The 15,438-nt window shown below is 39.5% G+C and overlaps 1 protein-coding gene and 1 long non-coding RNA gene across 5 annotated transcripts in view; both read right to left on the bottom strand.

Annotated features, from left to right (window-relative positions):
• LOC118388227 (cAMP-specific 3',5'-cyclic phosphodiesterase 4D-like) overlaps nucleotides 1-15,438 on the bottom strand; it is a 177,864-nt gene that overhangs the window by 114,277 nt on the left and 48,149 nt on the right. For 3 of the 4 annotated variants that reach the window (XM_052528059.1, XM_035777065.2, XM_035777074.2), the window contains exon 6: nucleotides 1,336-1,538. In XM_052528059.1, the coding sequence (XP_052384019.1) occupies nucleotides 1,336-1,538 (203 nt within the window). Of the gene's footprint in view, nucleotides 1-821; nucleotides 1,539-10,574; nucleotides 10,712-15,438 lie in introns of those variants that run through there. The other variant, XR_008145372.1, reaches the window with a different exon arrangement.
• Nucleotides 4,344-8,569, bottom strand: LOC127932453 (uncharacterized). Its single transcript, XR_008145385.1, has 2 exons — nucleotides 7,351-8,569; nucleotides 4,344-6,871 (listed from the first exon to the last, which is right to left on the bottom strand). It is a non-coding gene; the product is annotated as an uncharacterized LOC127932453 (long non-coding RNA).

The following is a 15,438-nucleotide window of genomic DNA, read 5'->3' as shown; positions in this document are numbered from 1 at the left end:
ATTCATCCAATGGCATTGAGGCGTTTACCACATCAGTCACCGACTTCATTAATAAGTGCATCGACGACCTCATCCCCACAGTGATTGTAAATACCTATTCCATCCAGAAGCTAGAGATTAGAAGCAACATCCGAACTGAGCTAGAGCTGCCACTTTCAAGGAGCAGGACACTCATCTGTAGGCGTGTAAGAAATCCCGCTACTACCATCAAACAGGCAAAGCGTCAACAGGACTAAGATCGAATCCTACTACACCGGCTCTGATGCTCGTCGGACGTGTCAGGGCTTACAAACTACCATCGATTACAAACGGAAAGCCAGCCGCGAGCTTCCAAGTGATGTGAGCCTACCAGATGACCTAAATGTCTTCTATTCTCACTTCAAGGCAAGAAACACTGGACCATGCATGAGAGCAAACAGCTGTTCCGGACGACTGTATGATCATGCTCTCTGTAGCTGATATGAGTAAGACCTTTAAACAGGTTAACATTCTGACGGATTAACAGTACACCAAGGTAAAATATCTAAATGACTATCGCCCCGTAGCACTCACATCTGTAGCCATGAGATGCTTTAAAAGGCTGGTCATAGCTCACATCAACACCATCATCAAAGAGCCACAGGTGACGAAATCTCTATTGCACTCCACACTGCCCTATACCACCTGGACAACTAAATCATAAACAACAGAGTAGGCTAATAGGTCCTGTAGTTGTGGGGTTATGCCCAGGTAGAACAATCTGTCTAATCTATACTTCCATATTTCCAATTCCTATTTTTGAAGATCAAGGGGTATTAAATGAATTGGAATGACTGGAAATCTGACAGACTTAGCTTTTAATGTAAATATATAACAATTCATATAATTATCTGTAGTAGAAAGCAATTGGTTAAAAGAAGCCTACATAACCAACCCATAAAGTAAAATGCAACATCAATTTATGGCCAGTAAACTCTAACATTGATTTATCCTGCAATAGATGTCATTCAATTGGTAATATTCATTTTTGTCTTCTTCTAATGCCTCTTAATGGGAAAGTAATCTAAAATTAACTGAAAGTAAGCAAATTACAATACTGAGTTTGATAATCAAAAATGTACATTACTGATTACAATTCTGGACAGGTAACTAGCAACTAACGGATTACATTTAGAAAGTAAACTACCCAACCCTGAGATTGTGAGTACTCGAGTGACAGAGTGAGAAATAAAGAGAGGCAGCTCTCGACAGAGCAAGTGTTTCTAATGAAATGAGAGAGAACGAAAAACAAAGAGACGGAAACAGACAGAGCATTACAGAGACATAGTTGAAAGAGTAATAAACTGCTCCACTGACTTGGAGTTGTTGATGGTCTCCAGGCTCGTGGCAGCCACACTGGCAAGGGCATTCCTGTAGAGGGCCTCCAGGTCCAGCAGCCTGCGGTGGTCCTGGGTGTGGGTGGAGTGGCGCCGAGACAGTGGGGGCAGCAGTATTGTCCCTGAGAAACGCCGCCGCACTGCATAGCTGAGGTTGGCCGTGGGTAGAGAGTCCCTCAGACTCTGTGGAGGAAACAAAATACAATCAGAGGATAGGTATTCTGATCAATTATAAAATAATTAATAAGAAAGGATTTTTGACATATTTCTATTGACATTTCTGTCCGCAAGGGATATTATTTAGCTAAGTTTCAGGAAAAGCAATCACTTAGATTTTTCTTTTATTGTTGAGTAAAATATGAAGGGAATTTGAGAACATCTACAAGTAATACCTTGTCCAGGATATCACAATGTTGTTGCATTTATGAGAAGCTAAAACTTATGAAAAGCTAAAATGTAATTTCTTTGGACCACAAAGTAATACAATTCTCAATGTAAGATCTTCCACAGCTAGGTTACAGCGTCCTGACAAATAGCATGACGACACTCAGACACTAAACAATGGATTCTCACAACAGGGCAATGACTGCAAGGGTCAAATGTATCAACTCAACTGGAACCAGTGAATGTAACATGCCTCTGTGTATACATGTGGGACAACAAGGCTCAGAGAATGAGTTGATGTGATGTGTCAGACCATTTCAAAAGTGTGTCATAAGTTCAACACAAAAAGCCTCACTCATGAACACATCTTCACCCAATGCCAAAAACACAATTACCAGAGTGACAAAGTGGACTCAGCTCAATACATATATTTCCTAATTATTGAGTGCACTAACCCAAACCATGCTTGACTGGTCTCCTTGTGTTCTAAGGAGTGACAATTCAGAGACCGGACGAGTATTGATTCCTGCCTTGTTGTTAACACCTGAGGCCTGAGTCGTTAACTGCCTTAAGCCTGGCATTAATCAAGTTTCCCATCAATGAAGGGTTTCAAAGTGAAGTCAAGCCATCTGTGTGTTTGTGGTGTACCCATTTAGATTTTTCTTTTGTCCAAAAAGTTACATATTGCAGCTTTAAAGTGGTAATTCATATTTAATATGTGTTTGATGAGTTCGATACAATTCCATTTATTCAGTTCCAGCCAATACTATGAGCCCCTCCTCCCCAATTAAGGTGCCACCAACCTCCTGTGCTAAACAGTGCATGGGTTAAATTGGCTGGTGTGAAGTAGCCTGCCAGAATATACTATTCCATTTCTACTGCGCCATCTGGATATATTGTTACCTGGTGTTATTTTGAGCCTGTGGTTGCAAAAAGGGAACATACGGAGGGGAAATACATAGATATGTCTAATTCAGTATATTCTTGCTTTGAGAAGTTGAGATTGGTTGCAATTAAAATTAATAGAAATGAAAAACAAAGCACTTTCTTCTGAAACGCGTCAGTCTATTCTTCTTCTGAGAAATGAAGGCTATTCCATGCGAGAAATTGCCAAGAAACTGAAGATCTCGTACAATGCTGTGTACTACTCCCTTCACAGAACAGCGCAAACTGGCCTTAACCAGACTAGAAAGCGGAATGGGAGGCCATGGTGCACAACTGAGCAAGAGGACAAGTGACATTAGTGTCTAGTTTGAGAAACAGAAGCCTCAAGTCCTCAACTGGCAGCTTCATGAAATAGGACCTGCAAAACACCAGTCTCAACGTCAACAGTGAAGAGGAGACTCTGGGATGCTGGCCTTCTAGAGGCAGAGTTCCTCTGTCCAGTTTCTGTTTTTTTGCCCATCTTAATCTTTTCTTTTTATTGGCCAGTCTAAGATATGGCTTTTTCTTTGCAACTCTGCAAAACTCTAAAACAAGTTTTAATGACTCCAACCTAAGCGTATGTAAACTTCCGACTTCAACTGTATATTTTTGTCTTCCCTACCATCCCATCCTCTTCCTTTTCCTACACACAATCAAGATAAAATGTTGGATTTCAAATAATTAATTTGTATTGCCTGCATTTCGGAACATACATCAACGTCAGACAATTGTCCACAAAGTACAAGAATATCTTTTTTAAAAATGTAAATAGCACCCCGAAACAAATCCATATTGTTTATGTGTTATTTCATAAGATAAACAATCCTATCTTATGAAATCTTAAAATGGATGTATATTATTTCATGAACCCAACAGTCCAAACATCAGACTAAAGCCTCAGCTGAACTTGATGTTCACACTCAGATTGCAATCTGATAAAAACAAAGCATGAGAGCGTGTGACACTGTCGTAAGTTGTATTAACACAGATACAGTTGAAGTCAGAAGTTTACATACACTTAGGTTGGAGTCATTAAAACTTGTTTTTCAACCACTCCACAAATTTCTTGTTAACTAACTATAGATTTGGAAAGTCGGTTAGGACATCTACTTTGTGCATGACACAAGCAATTTTTCAAAAACATTTTTACAGACAGATTATTTCACTTAATCACAATTCCAGTGGGTCAGAAGTTTACATACACCAAATTGACTGTGCCTTTAAACAGCTTGGAAAATTCCAGATAATGAAGTCATGGCTTTAGATGCTCCTGATAGGCTAATTGACATCATTTGAGTCAATTGGAGGTGTACCTGTGGATGTATTTCAAGGTCTACCTTCAAACTCAGTGCCTCTTCTTTCAAAATAAATCAGCCAAGACTTACATACAGAGGAGGAACTTTTTGAAGCAATTACATTTTTTCAGTCTGGAAAAACACCAGGGCTCAATGGTATACCAAAGACCTTCTTTGTTGTACTCAAAGATCCATTATTAGCATGTTTTAATTACTCCTATAAAAGTGGTATACTTTTAGGTACTCAACAAGAAGGTCTGATTTAAATACTACTGAAACAGGAGCCAGGTGGTAAGTATAAAGATCTAATTCATTTAAGGCTTCTTACACTTCAATGTTGTGATGCAGAAATCCTGACCAAATGCATAGCACATAGAATAAAAAAAAGGTTTTACCAGATGTTGTTTATATTGCAGATAATGGACAACAATTACTTGAAACAATTGAACATTATGAAACATCAAAAGACACCAGGCCTGGTCTTCATAGCAGATTTTGAAAAGGCGTTTGATAAAGTACGACTCTAATTTCTATATAAATGCCTGGATTACTTTAATTTCGGTGAATCTCTTACACAATGAGTTAAAGTTATGTACAACAACCCCAGGTGTAAAACAGTAAATAATGGTTACTTGTCAGAACGTATTGAGCTTTTACAGAGGAGTAAAACAAGGCTGTCCGTTGTCTCCATATCTATTTATTATGGCCATTCATAGCTATCTATTAAATAAGAAAAAACTTGAGTCATCGGCATACATTGACACTATTGTTTTTATCCCCTGGATTTCTAACCCTTGGATGTTCTTGTTGGATCTAAAGTCCGTAATCTGGATCCCTGCACATCCTTATTGAAGATCTTGATCACTTTTCTAGCCTCTCTGGACTAAAACCCAATTATTAAAAGTGTACCATATTACGTATTGAATCATTAAAAGAGTGTTTACACGACCTTGTAGTTTACCAATAAAATGGGCGGATGGTGAAGTAGACATACTTACTTAGTATTCATAGCTCAAAAAACATAAATTAACTTACCACAATCAATTTCAATAGAAAGTTAGCAAAAATAGATAAGATTCTGCAACCATGGAGAGCTAAATACTTGTCTATTTATGGAAACATCACATTTACTTTTTTAAATCATATGAGAGAAAAAGGTTATTTTATTTGGAATGCTAAGCCAGACAAAATTAAACATGCTTATTTACAGTTGAAGTCGGAAGTTTACATACACTTAGGTTGGAGTCATTAACTCGTTTTTCAACCACTCCACAAATTTCATGTTAAAAAACTATAGTTTTGGCAAGTCGGTTCGGACATCTAGTAATTTTGCCAACAATTGTTTACAGACAGATTATTTCACTTATAATTCACAGTATCACAATTCCAGTTGGTCAGAAGTTTACATACACTAAGTTGACTGTGCTTTTAAATAGCTTGGAAAATTCCAGATAATGATGTCATGGCTTTAGAAGCTTCTGAAAGGCTAAATGACATCAATTGAGTCAAGAAATCGGTATACCTCCACAAGTCTGGTTCATCCTTGGGAGCAATTTCTAAACGCCTGAAGGTACCACGTTCATCTGTACAAACAATAGTACGCAAGTATAAATACCATGGGACCATGCAGCCGTCATACCTCTCAGGAAGGAGACGCGTCCTGTCTCCTAGAGATTAATGTACTTTGGTGCGAAAAGTGTCAATAAATCCCAGAACAACAGCAAAGGACCTTGTGAAGATGCTGGAAGAAACAATACAAAACTATCTATATCCACAGTAAAACAAGTCCTATATCGACATAGCCTGAAAGGCCCCTCAGCAAGGACGAAGCCACTGCTCCAAAACCATGATAAAAAAAAGCCATACTACGGTACATGGGGACAAAGATCGTACTTTTTGGAGAAATGTCCTCTGGTCTGATGAAACAAAAATAGAACTGTTTGGACATAAAAGGGGGAGGCTTGCATGCCGAAGAACACCATCTCAACCAGGAAGCACAGGGGTGGCAGAATCATGTTGTGGGGGTGCTTTGCTGCAGGAGGGACTGGTGCACTTCACAAAATAGATGGCATCACGAGGAGGACAATTATGTGGATATATTGAAGCAACATCTCAAGACATCAGTCAGGAAGTTAAACCTTGGACGCAAATGGGTCTTCCAAAATGGACAATGACCCCAAGCATACTTCCAAAGTTGTGGCAAAATGGCTTAAGGACAACAAAGTCAAGGTGGCCATCACAAAGCCCTGACCTCAATCCTATAGAAAATGTGTGGGTAGAACTGAAAAAGTGTGTGTGAGCAAGGAGGCCTATAAACCTGACTCAGTTACACCAGCTCTGTTTGGAGAAATGGGCCAAAATTTACCCAACTTATTGTGGAATGCTTGTGGAAGGCTACCCGAAACGTTTGACCCAAGTTAAACTATTTGAAGGCAATTCTACCAAATACTAATTGAGTGTATGTGAACTTCTGACCCACTGGGAATGTAATGAAAGAAATCATTCTCTCTACTATTATTCTGACATTTCACATTCTTAAAATAAAGTGGTGATCCTAACTGACCTAAAACAGAGAATATTTACTAGGAATTGTCGGGAATTGTGAAACTGAGTTTAAATGTATTTGGCTAAGGTGTATGTAAATGTACGACTTCAAATGTATGTCTCCCAGACAGTGCCAGAGCACTGAACAAAAATATAGATGCAACATGTAAAGTGTTGGTTTCATGAGTCGAAATAAAAGATCTCAGAAATGTACCATAGGCAAAAAAATATTTAGCTAAACAATCCAGTGCCCCAAGCAATGTCCCTTGCTCCAATGCCTGTCCACTTATGGCCGTAAACACCTGTGAGCAGTCCCCAAGAGCCAACATAAATGGATAGGGTTTTGGTCATCGCCATGTTGGTCCCAACCTGTCAGATAGAAATCACTCGATTTTAGAATGAGGACTTTTACAAATCATGGACTATATAACAATTTACACATCAATATAAACACCCAATCCTAGTTTGATGCCTACATTTTTCATTCATTTGGGGCTGAGGCTCATTTACACAATGTCTTGGAGTGTGCAGTTCTCCGATTTTGGAATGCTGTTCCTGTCATTCAAGGTTTACAAATTATTTCATTTAATTTCTCCAACAATCTCCATATGCCTATCCGCGTACAGGCTGCAAGTCAATTAAGAATTTTCTGGTCTTTTGGAAGCTGGGTCAGAATTCATCCTGCCATTCTTGTAGACTGGTGTTGGGAGGACCATTGTCAAAAGTCTTAAAGCGATGTCACATTGTGTATCTGGAGAGAATAATGTTTAGTGAATAACTTGATTGTTTCAAACAAAAAAATGAATGAGCATATGAGGTTCCACCAGCAGGGCTATTTCAAACTATACCTGCAATTCAAAGAGAAAATCTTGGGCCTGCTTCTCTCAGTTGTCGAAGCAAAGTTTTTTTGTCCTTTAAGACCGCAATCCAGTTCTCAGCGAGTTTCCCCGAGCAGTCTGGGTTTAAAACGGGAAAGTCCTGGGCAATCTGTAGTAAAGCAGACAAACATTTTATTTTCCATTAGTCATTAGCTTGGCTAACACCTAAGTCCTCCTGACCTCAGTCTGGAATGGCTCTTTGATGTTGTCGGCACAATGCGTCAATAACGAAGGGAGCTGTGATTTTACTTATTGGCTCTCCACTGTGTCTTTCTCACACAAATCTCTCTAGGACAAGGTGACTATTTACTCCCTAAAAAGGAAACGCTAATTAGCTGCTAATGTGGCTATTATAAAGAGAACTACAATACTGGTTTGCAAATATGTCAGATAGAAATGTGGAGGGGCTTGCAGGGATTTGTAGTCTTGCATGACATCTACTTTGATGCTAATTAACATTTTAGAATTGGAGTAAATAGAGAAGACTATATTGATAAGTCACTTTGGCCAAGAGAGATTTACATAGTTATCAAAATGTCACGCAAGAGTAAGCCCACACAAAACACAGCCCTTATTTTAGGTGTTTCTAAAATACCCTATCAGAAAATGGAATGGTGGAAAAACGATTGGAACCATTTCCTTTTTTAACCGCTAGGTTTTATAGGTATTATGACACCTCCACTGTGGGGCTCTATCCAGCAGACGAGGATGCTCTCGGGCTATCTCAACTGTCTTGGCCCCATTCTGACTGGTCCTCTGAGCCCTCTGGATTGCGTTCTATTTCAAGTACTCTGCAACTTGAATTGCCGGCCAGATGTTGTTCTTCACCCACTCGGTCAGCTGGGCTGCACTCTCACATTTGACAATGTTTTGAGCACAAAGCATTAAATTAATTATATATTAATTTTTAAACAATCAGTTTTCAAAATAAACAACATGTACCTAGCAAGATCTGGCTACTGCTCAAGCTTGGCGTGTCTCTTTGTGTGTCTACAGTCCTATGTATTCATGTGTGTGCCGAGGACCTCCACTTATGTATAAAAAAGGTGGCGTTTACAGAATACTCACTGTGTTAGTCTTTCATGTTCTGCTTTAACTTCAGGCTATAGTCGAGTCGTCCAAAAGCAAGAGCATTACCTTGTCTATCTCCTCCGTTGCAGAAGAGAAAGGGGGTACCAAGTCGGTTGTACAACTGGTCCTTCTGTAGCTCAGTTGGTAGAGCATGGCGCTTGTAACGCTTGTAACGCCAGGGTAGTGGGTTCGATCCCCGGGACCACCCATACGTAGAATGTATGCACACATGACTGTAAGTCGCTTTGGATAAAAGCGTCTGCTAAATGGCATAGATATTAGATAGATAGATATAGACAACTGAATTCATTCATCCAAAATGTGTCTAATGCAATTAACCCAACCCCTCTAAATCAGAGAAGTGAGGGTAGGGTGCTTTTAATTTGACAGCCACGTCTTCGGTGCCTGACCTCTGCATTTAAGTACATAAATAAAAACATGTTAGAAACATCGCTAGCTAGTTTGAACCTTTCTAGGGCAGGCGGAATCCCTCGACAACATTCCGCTGAAAAGGCAGCGTGCGAAATTCAAAAATATTTTTGAGAAATATGTAACTTTCACACATTACAAGTCCAATACAGCAAATGAAAGAAACTTCTTGTTAATCTACCCATCGTGTCCGATTTCAACAATGCTTTACAGCGAAAGCACATATGATTGTTAGATCACCGCCAAGTCAAAAAAACACACAGCCATCTTTCCAGCCAAACATAGGAGTTACAAAAAGCAAAAATATAGATACAATTAATCACTAAACTTTGATCTTCATCAGATGACACTCATAGGACATCATGTTACACAATACATGTATGTTTTGTTCGATAATGTGCATATTTATATCAAAAAATCTCAGTTTACATTTTCGCGTTACGTGCAGTAATGTTTTGATTCCAAAACATCCGGTGATATTGCAGAAATACTCATAATAAACATTGATAAAAGATACAAGTGTTATTCACAGAATTAAAGATAGACTTCTCCTTAATACAACCGCTGTGTCAGATTTTAAGAAAGCTTTACGGAAAAAGCATAATCTGAGAACGGCGCTCAGAGCCCAATTTAGCCAGAGAAATATCCTCCATTTTGGAGTCAACAGAAGTTAAAAATTACAACAGAAATATTCACTTACCTTTGATGATCTTCATCAGAAGGCACTCCCAGGAATCCCAGTTCGACAATAAATGATTGATTTGTTCCATAAAGTCCATCATTTATGCCCAAATAGCCACTTGTGTTCAGCCCAGTAATCCATCTTCATGAGGCGTGAGCACTTCGTCCAGACAAAAACTCGAAAAGTTCCGTTACAGGTCGTAGAAACAAGTCAAACGATGTAAGGAATCAATCTTTAGGATGTTTTTAACATAAATCATCAATAAGGTTCCAACTGGAGAATTCCTATGTCTGAAGAAAAGCACTGGAACGAGAGCTAACTCTCTCGTGACTGCACGTCATGAGACCAAGGCACTCTGCCAGACCACTGACTCAAACAGGTCTCATGAGCCCCTCCTTTATAGTAGAATTCTCAAACAAGTTTCTAAAGATAGTTGACATCTAGTGGAAGCCGTAGGAAGTGAAACTTGACTCCATAGAGCTCGGTAGGCCTTGACTCCATAGAGCTCGGTAGGCCTTGACTCCAAAGCTCGGTAGGCCAAGCTTTGAAAAACTACAAACCTCAGATTTTTCTCAGGTTTTCGCCTGCCATATGAGTTATGTTATACCCACAGACCTCATTCAAACAGTTTTAGAAATTTCAGAGTTATCTATTCAATACTAATAATAATATGCATATATTAGCATCTGGGATAGAGTAGGAGGCAGTTCACTTTGGGCACGCTATTCATCCAAAAGTGAAAATGCTGCCCCCTATCCCAAAGAGGATTTATACTAACTTGGCTACATGAAATTTAAGGTCAATTCTAACATTAGATAGCTAAAATAATTTGCACAACTAAAGCTGCCACTGTTAGAAACCATTGAAAACCAGTACAGTAACTGTACTGTAACTGATTGCTTTGAGAACGAGAGAACAAACAACATGACCTTGCTAGTACTAGCAATAAAAAAGTTGAATTGTTAAAGAATTAATGTATGGTTTACATTTGAGAATACATGCATTTTCTTACCTTATCAATCTTGAAGACCACACTTTTTTGGAGCAATAAATGAGCGTATTATGAGTGCACCACAAACTACTTCCAGGATGTTGATGCATCCTCCTCCCAGCCTCCTCCAACACCACAGGTAGGGGAAGGGCATCCATCTGCAAAAGTGAAGTTTTGCTTTGACCTCATATCAACTCAAATTGTTGCTACCTTAGTTGTTGTGCTAGCTAACATTCTACTGAACCATGACACTAGCATTTTGACATGGATATTGGTATTCAGACTGCAATGTATCCACAAATAAATATGTGTTTAGGCAAATCAGTTTGGTAGCTACCTATCACATTAATTGTGCAAAAATATAATAGCTAAACGCTAGCCAGTCAGTGGTGCTGACAGATTGAAATTGGTATCAACAAAAAGAGTTTCACTCTATCCCATAAAACATGACATTGCCATCTAGGCATCATTTAGCTAATAAAATGTTAAAGTTTATTAGGACGTTTAATTAATAAGTTAGACACTCACCGGACAGCATTTGTAGGTAGCTACTGTAGCTAGATAGCTTGGTTTCCATTTTTCAATATATGTTTCTAATCCCCCGGATTTGTCATCAATGGTTACGGGTTTTGGAACTTGTTGCCACAGATTAAAATTGAATCTTGAAAGAATTCTCTGCCAGGTTTGCTGCATACTCACCATTAGCGTCAAACATTTGCAAACTTACAGTATGGCAACATTTTGTGGCACACTATTTAGTTTGCAGGAAATTTGCCACAAACTAGCAGGAAGTTTTCCGCAACAAATTCATTTTTGTAATTTTCTCATAGGAAGTTATTATAGTCCACAAAGTTCTAAAAGTCAGTAGTTGGACTATGCGTGTGAAATGTTTGATAATGTTATATCAACAGAAAAGGTATATTTTCTGGGTAACCTAAATATTGACTGCTTGTCATCAAGCTATCCACTCAAAAATAAGCTTTTTTGCATTGTTTGCTGTTTTCTTCTCTTTTTTTGTGTTCATTCTCTTGGTTGTTGGTGCATTGAGGTGGGGGTTCTTGGGGGTGGGGAATAATTGTATTTTTTATTCTTGTGGGCAGGGGACTGTGGGGGGGGGGTCTTGAATGTTTGAGGGGCTATTGGGGAACTTGGAGGGTTCAGGTTCACGTTTTTTGGCCTGGTGGTAGATCGGTCAATGTGCCCTTGACCAGGGTATTGACCCTGGATGCTTCTGTGTGTCGCTCTGAATTGGAATCTGTTGGATGACCGGTGGCTTCACTGCAAGTATATTGTATGTTTCGAATATTCAATAAATGTAAAAATACATTTCAATAGAGAAGCTTCAAGCTGTAACCTGAACCAGATTGCAAGTATCGGTTATCAGTCAACCTACCAGGGTATTTAGAAACAGAGAAGGAACTAAATCATCCACGTGCGTTGATCACATCTTTACTAATGCTGCATAAATCTGCTCTTAAGCAGTATCCAAACCCATTGAATGTAGGGATCATAATAAACAGTGCCTTCGGAAAGTATTCAGACCATTTACTCAGTACTTTGTTGAAGCACCTTTGGCAGCGATTACAGCCTCAAGTCTTCTTGGGTATGATGCTACAAACTTGGCACACCTGTATTTGGGGAGTTTCTCCCATTCTTCTCTACAGATCCTCTCAAGCTCTGTCAGGTTGGATAGGGAGTGTTGCTAAACAGCTATTTTAAGGTCTCTCCAGAGATATTTGATCGCATCGACACAATCCTGTCTCAGAGCTCTATGGATAATTCCTTCGACCTCATTGCTTGGTTTTCGCTCTGACATGCACTGTCAACTGTGGGACCTTATATAGACAGATGTGTGCTTTTCCAAATCATGTCCAATCAATTGAAACACAAGCAATGTTTTTGCGCCTGCACTTGAAGAAACTTTCAAAGTTCTTGAAAGATTCCAGATTGACTGATCTTCCCGTCTTAAGTAATGATGGACTGTTGTTTCTCTTTGCTTATTTGAGCTGTTCTTGCTGTAATATGGACTTGTTTTTTTACCAAATAGGGCCATCTTCTGTATTCCACTCGTAGCTTGTCACAACACAACCGATTGGCTCAAACGCATAAAAGGAAAGAAATTCCACAAATTATCTTTTAATAGGGCACATCTGTTACTTGAAATGCCTTGCAGGTGACTACCTCATGAAGTTGGTTGATAGAATGCCAAGAGTGTGCAAAGCTGTCATCAAGGCAAAAGGTGGCTACTTTGAAGAATCTCAAATATAAAATATATTAAATTTTTTTCAATACTTTATGAATCCGTATGTGTTATTTCATAGTTTGTTTTGTAAAGATAAAGAAAAACACTTGAATGAGTAGGTATGTCCAAACTTTTGACTGGTACTGTACATAAAGAATTAAAGTAAAAAGCTCTGGCGTACCTGAAAGTAAATTCTAAGTAAAAAAAAAAAAAGCTAACTCGGCTCCATCCTTCATTAGGGCAAATGGCAAGTCAATATCAAAACCCTTTGATATTGCCAACCACTTTAATATGTTTTTTTGTTGTTGACAAGATTAGCAAATGTATGCATGACAAGCAAACAAACACTGAGCCTTCATATTCATGCATAATGGACCAAAAGAATGAAACACAAGGTCTGTAGTTTTGAGTTCTACAAAGTGGGTGTGGAAGAGGAACAAATTATTGCTATCCATAAATTACATACCACCTGGTACCAACAACCTGGATGGTAAATTGCTCAGGTTGGCAGCGGAAAATATTGTGAGTCCTGTTTGCCACATCTTCAATTTGAGCCTAGAAGACGGTAAGACCCTCAGGCCTGAAGAGGCAAAGGTCATACTGCTGCCCAAGAATAGCAGAGCACCATTTAATGGTTCAAACAGCTGACCAATCAGCCTGTTACCGGTGTTTAGCAAACTTTTGGAAAAAATAGTGTTTGACCAAATGTAAAGTTATTTTACAGAAAACAATCAAAACAGACTTTCAGCATCCTTACAGTATAGGGAAAGGCACTCAACATGCTCGGCACTGACACAAACGACTGATGATTGGCTGAAAGAAATAGATAGTAAGAAGATTGGGAAGCTGTTTTGTTAGACTTCAGTGCAGCTTTCGAAAGAATTGATCATAAACTAATTGCTGAAAAAAACCTAACTGTTATGGATTTGCATCCTCTGCCCTAAACGCAATCTAGATCTATTATTAATTAATGTGGCGATTGAGCAAGTGAAGGAGACTAAACTGCTGGGTGCAATCCTAGATAGCAAGCTGTCATAGTCAAAACATATAGACTCAATGGTTGCTAAAATGGGAAGAGGTCTATCCATGATAAGGCTTTGGTCTGCTTTCTTGACAGGTCCTAAAGGCCCCAGTTTTGTCACACCTTTACTACTGCCCAGTTGTGTGGTCATGTGCGGCAAAGAGGGAGATGGGTAAATTGCAGTTGGTCCAGAACAGAGCAGCACGTGTTGCATTTAGATGTACACAGAGGGCGAGTGACAGTCACATGCACGTCAATCTCTCCGGGCTCAAAGTTGAGGAGAGATTGACTGACTGTATCACTATTGGTCTTCATGTGAGGTGTTGAAGGTACGGAACTGTCGGTTCAAGCAGTTGGCACACAGTTCGGACACTCATCGGTACAACATAAGACATGCAATCAGAGGTCTCTCCACTGTCCCAAAGTCCAGAACAGAGGCTGGGAAACGCACAGTATTAAATAGTCATGACTACCGCAGGTAACTCAAGCTGGCAATAAAACCAGATAAAATAAATGATAAAAGAACACCTCACGGCGCAAAGGGGACTGTGAAGACACAGCCATTTGTATTGTAATTTGCACTGTATTATTTATTGTATAATAAGGTGGGAGGCCTTGAACGAATCTTTGGCTTGTGCGAGCCGGAACAGCTCATCTCCTGTTTCTGAAGCGTGAGGCAGAAGCAGGAGATCATGTAGTATTATGCAGTGTTATGTAATTTTATGCATGTTTGTTTCCTTTTTGGACATTTACATTTACATTTAAGTCATTTAGCAGACGCTCTTATCCAGAGCGACTTACAAATTGGTGCATTCACCTTATGACATCCAGTGGAACAGCCACTTTACAATAGTGCATCTAAATCTTTTAAGGGGGGGGGGGACCACAGGAAGAGTAAAGTAATTGGGGATCCCAATAAATACTAATACTGTCACACCTACTCCTGCTCCCTCCCTCCCTCCGGTGCTCAACGTTACTGGTCTACTAACTACAGGCCCTGGCAACTATGATTACCACACCTGCTCCCCATCATTATGGACAACTGGTCTTCATTTTCTCTGCGATTATTCCCCCTTTATTTAGCCCTCACTTGACACCAGTCATTAGGTAGTATTGTTTTCTCTCATGTTCAATACACTTCTCATGTGTGTTCATCTGTTTCTTTTCATTATTAAACTCACCTTCTGCACCTGCTTCCTAACTCACGTTTACAACTACTAAAATACTACTTGCGAGTTCAGGGCAATAATAAGTACAGATAAACCATAAATAATATCTTATACGGTTCCCGTTGTAATCGACAGTACACCTGCATTCTTCAACCCTCGACTCTTAACAATACTGATGAGCAGTGGCTGGGTTGTTATAAGATCATGGTTGAGAGTAGAGGACACACGATGCTTTACAGTATGCCATTCTGTCTGTTCTTGTTACAGTGAATGTTTTGGCTCTGATAGAGACAGTGAGACTTCCCTTAATGCGCCAGCCGTGGCTTTGTGACAGCAGAGAGACTTAAAACCATGCGGGCCTACTGGGAAGAGCTATGCACACATTGGCACCGAGGACTGACTGTTCTCCCATATGCCCTGTACAAACAATACACACACCCTCTTACGAATACA

This window comes from Oncorhynchus keta, chromosome 1 (assembly GCF_023373465.1).
Source record: "Oncorhynchus keta strain PuntledgeMale-10-30-2019 chromosome 1, Oket_V2, whole genome shotgun sequence".
Lineage (NCBI taxonomy): Eukaryota > Metazoa > Chordata > Actinopteri > Salmoniformes > Salmonidae > Oncorhynchus > Oncorhynchus keta.
Note: the sequence above shows the minus strand (reverse complement) of the source record. Positions and strands in the feature narration are given on the sequence as shown.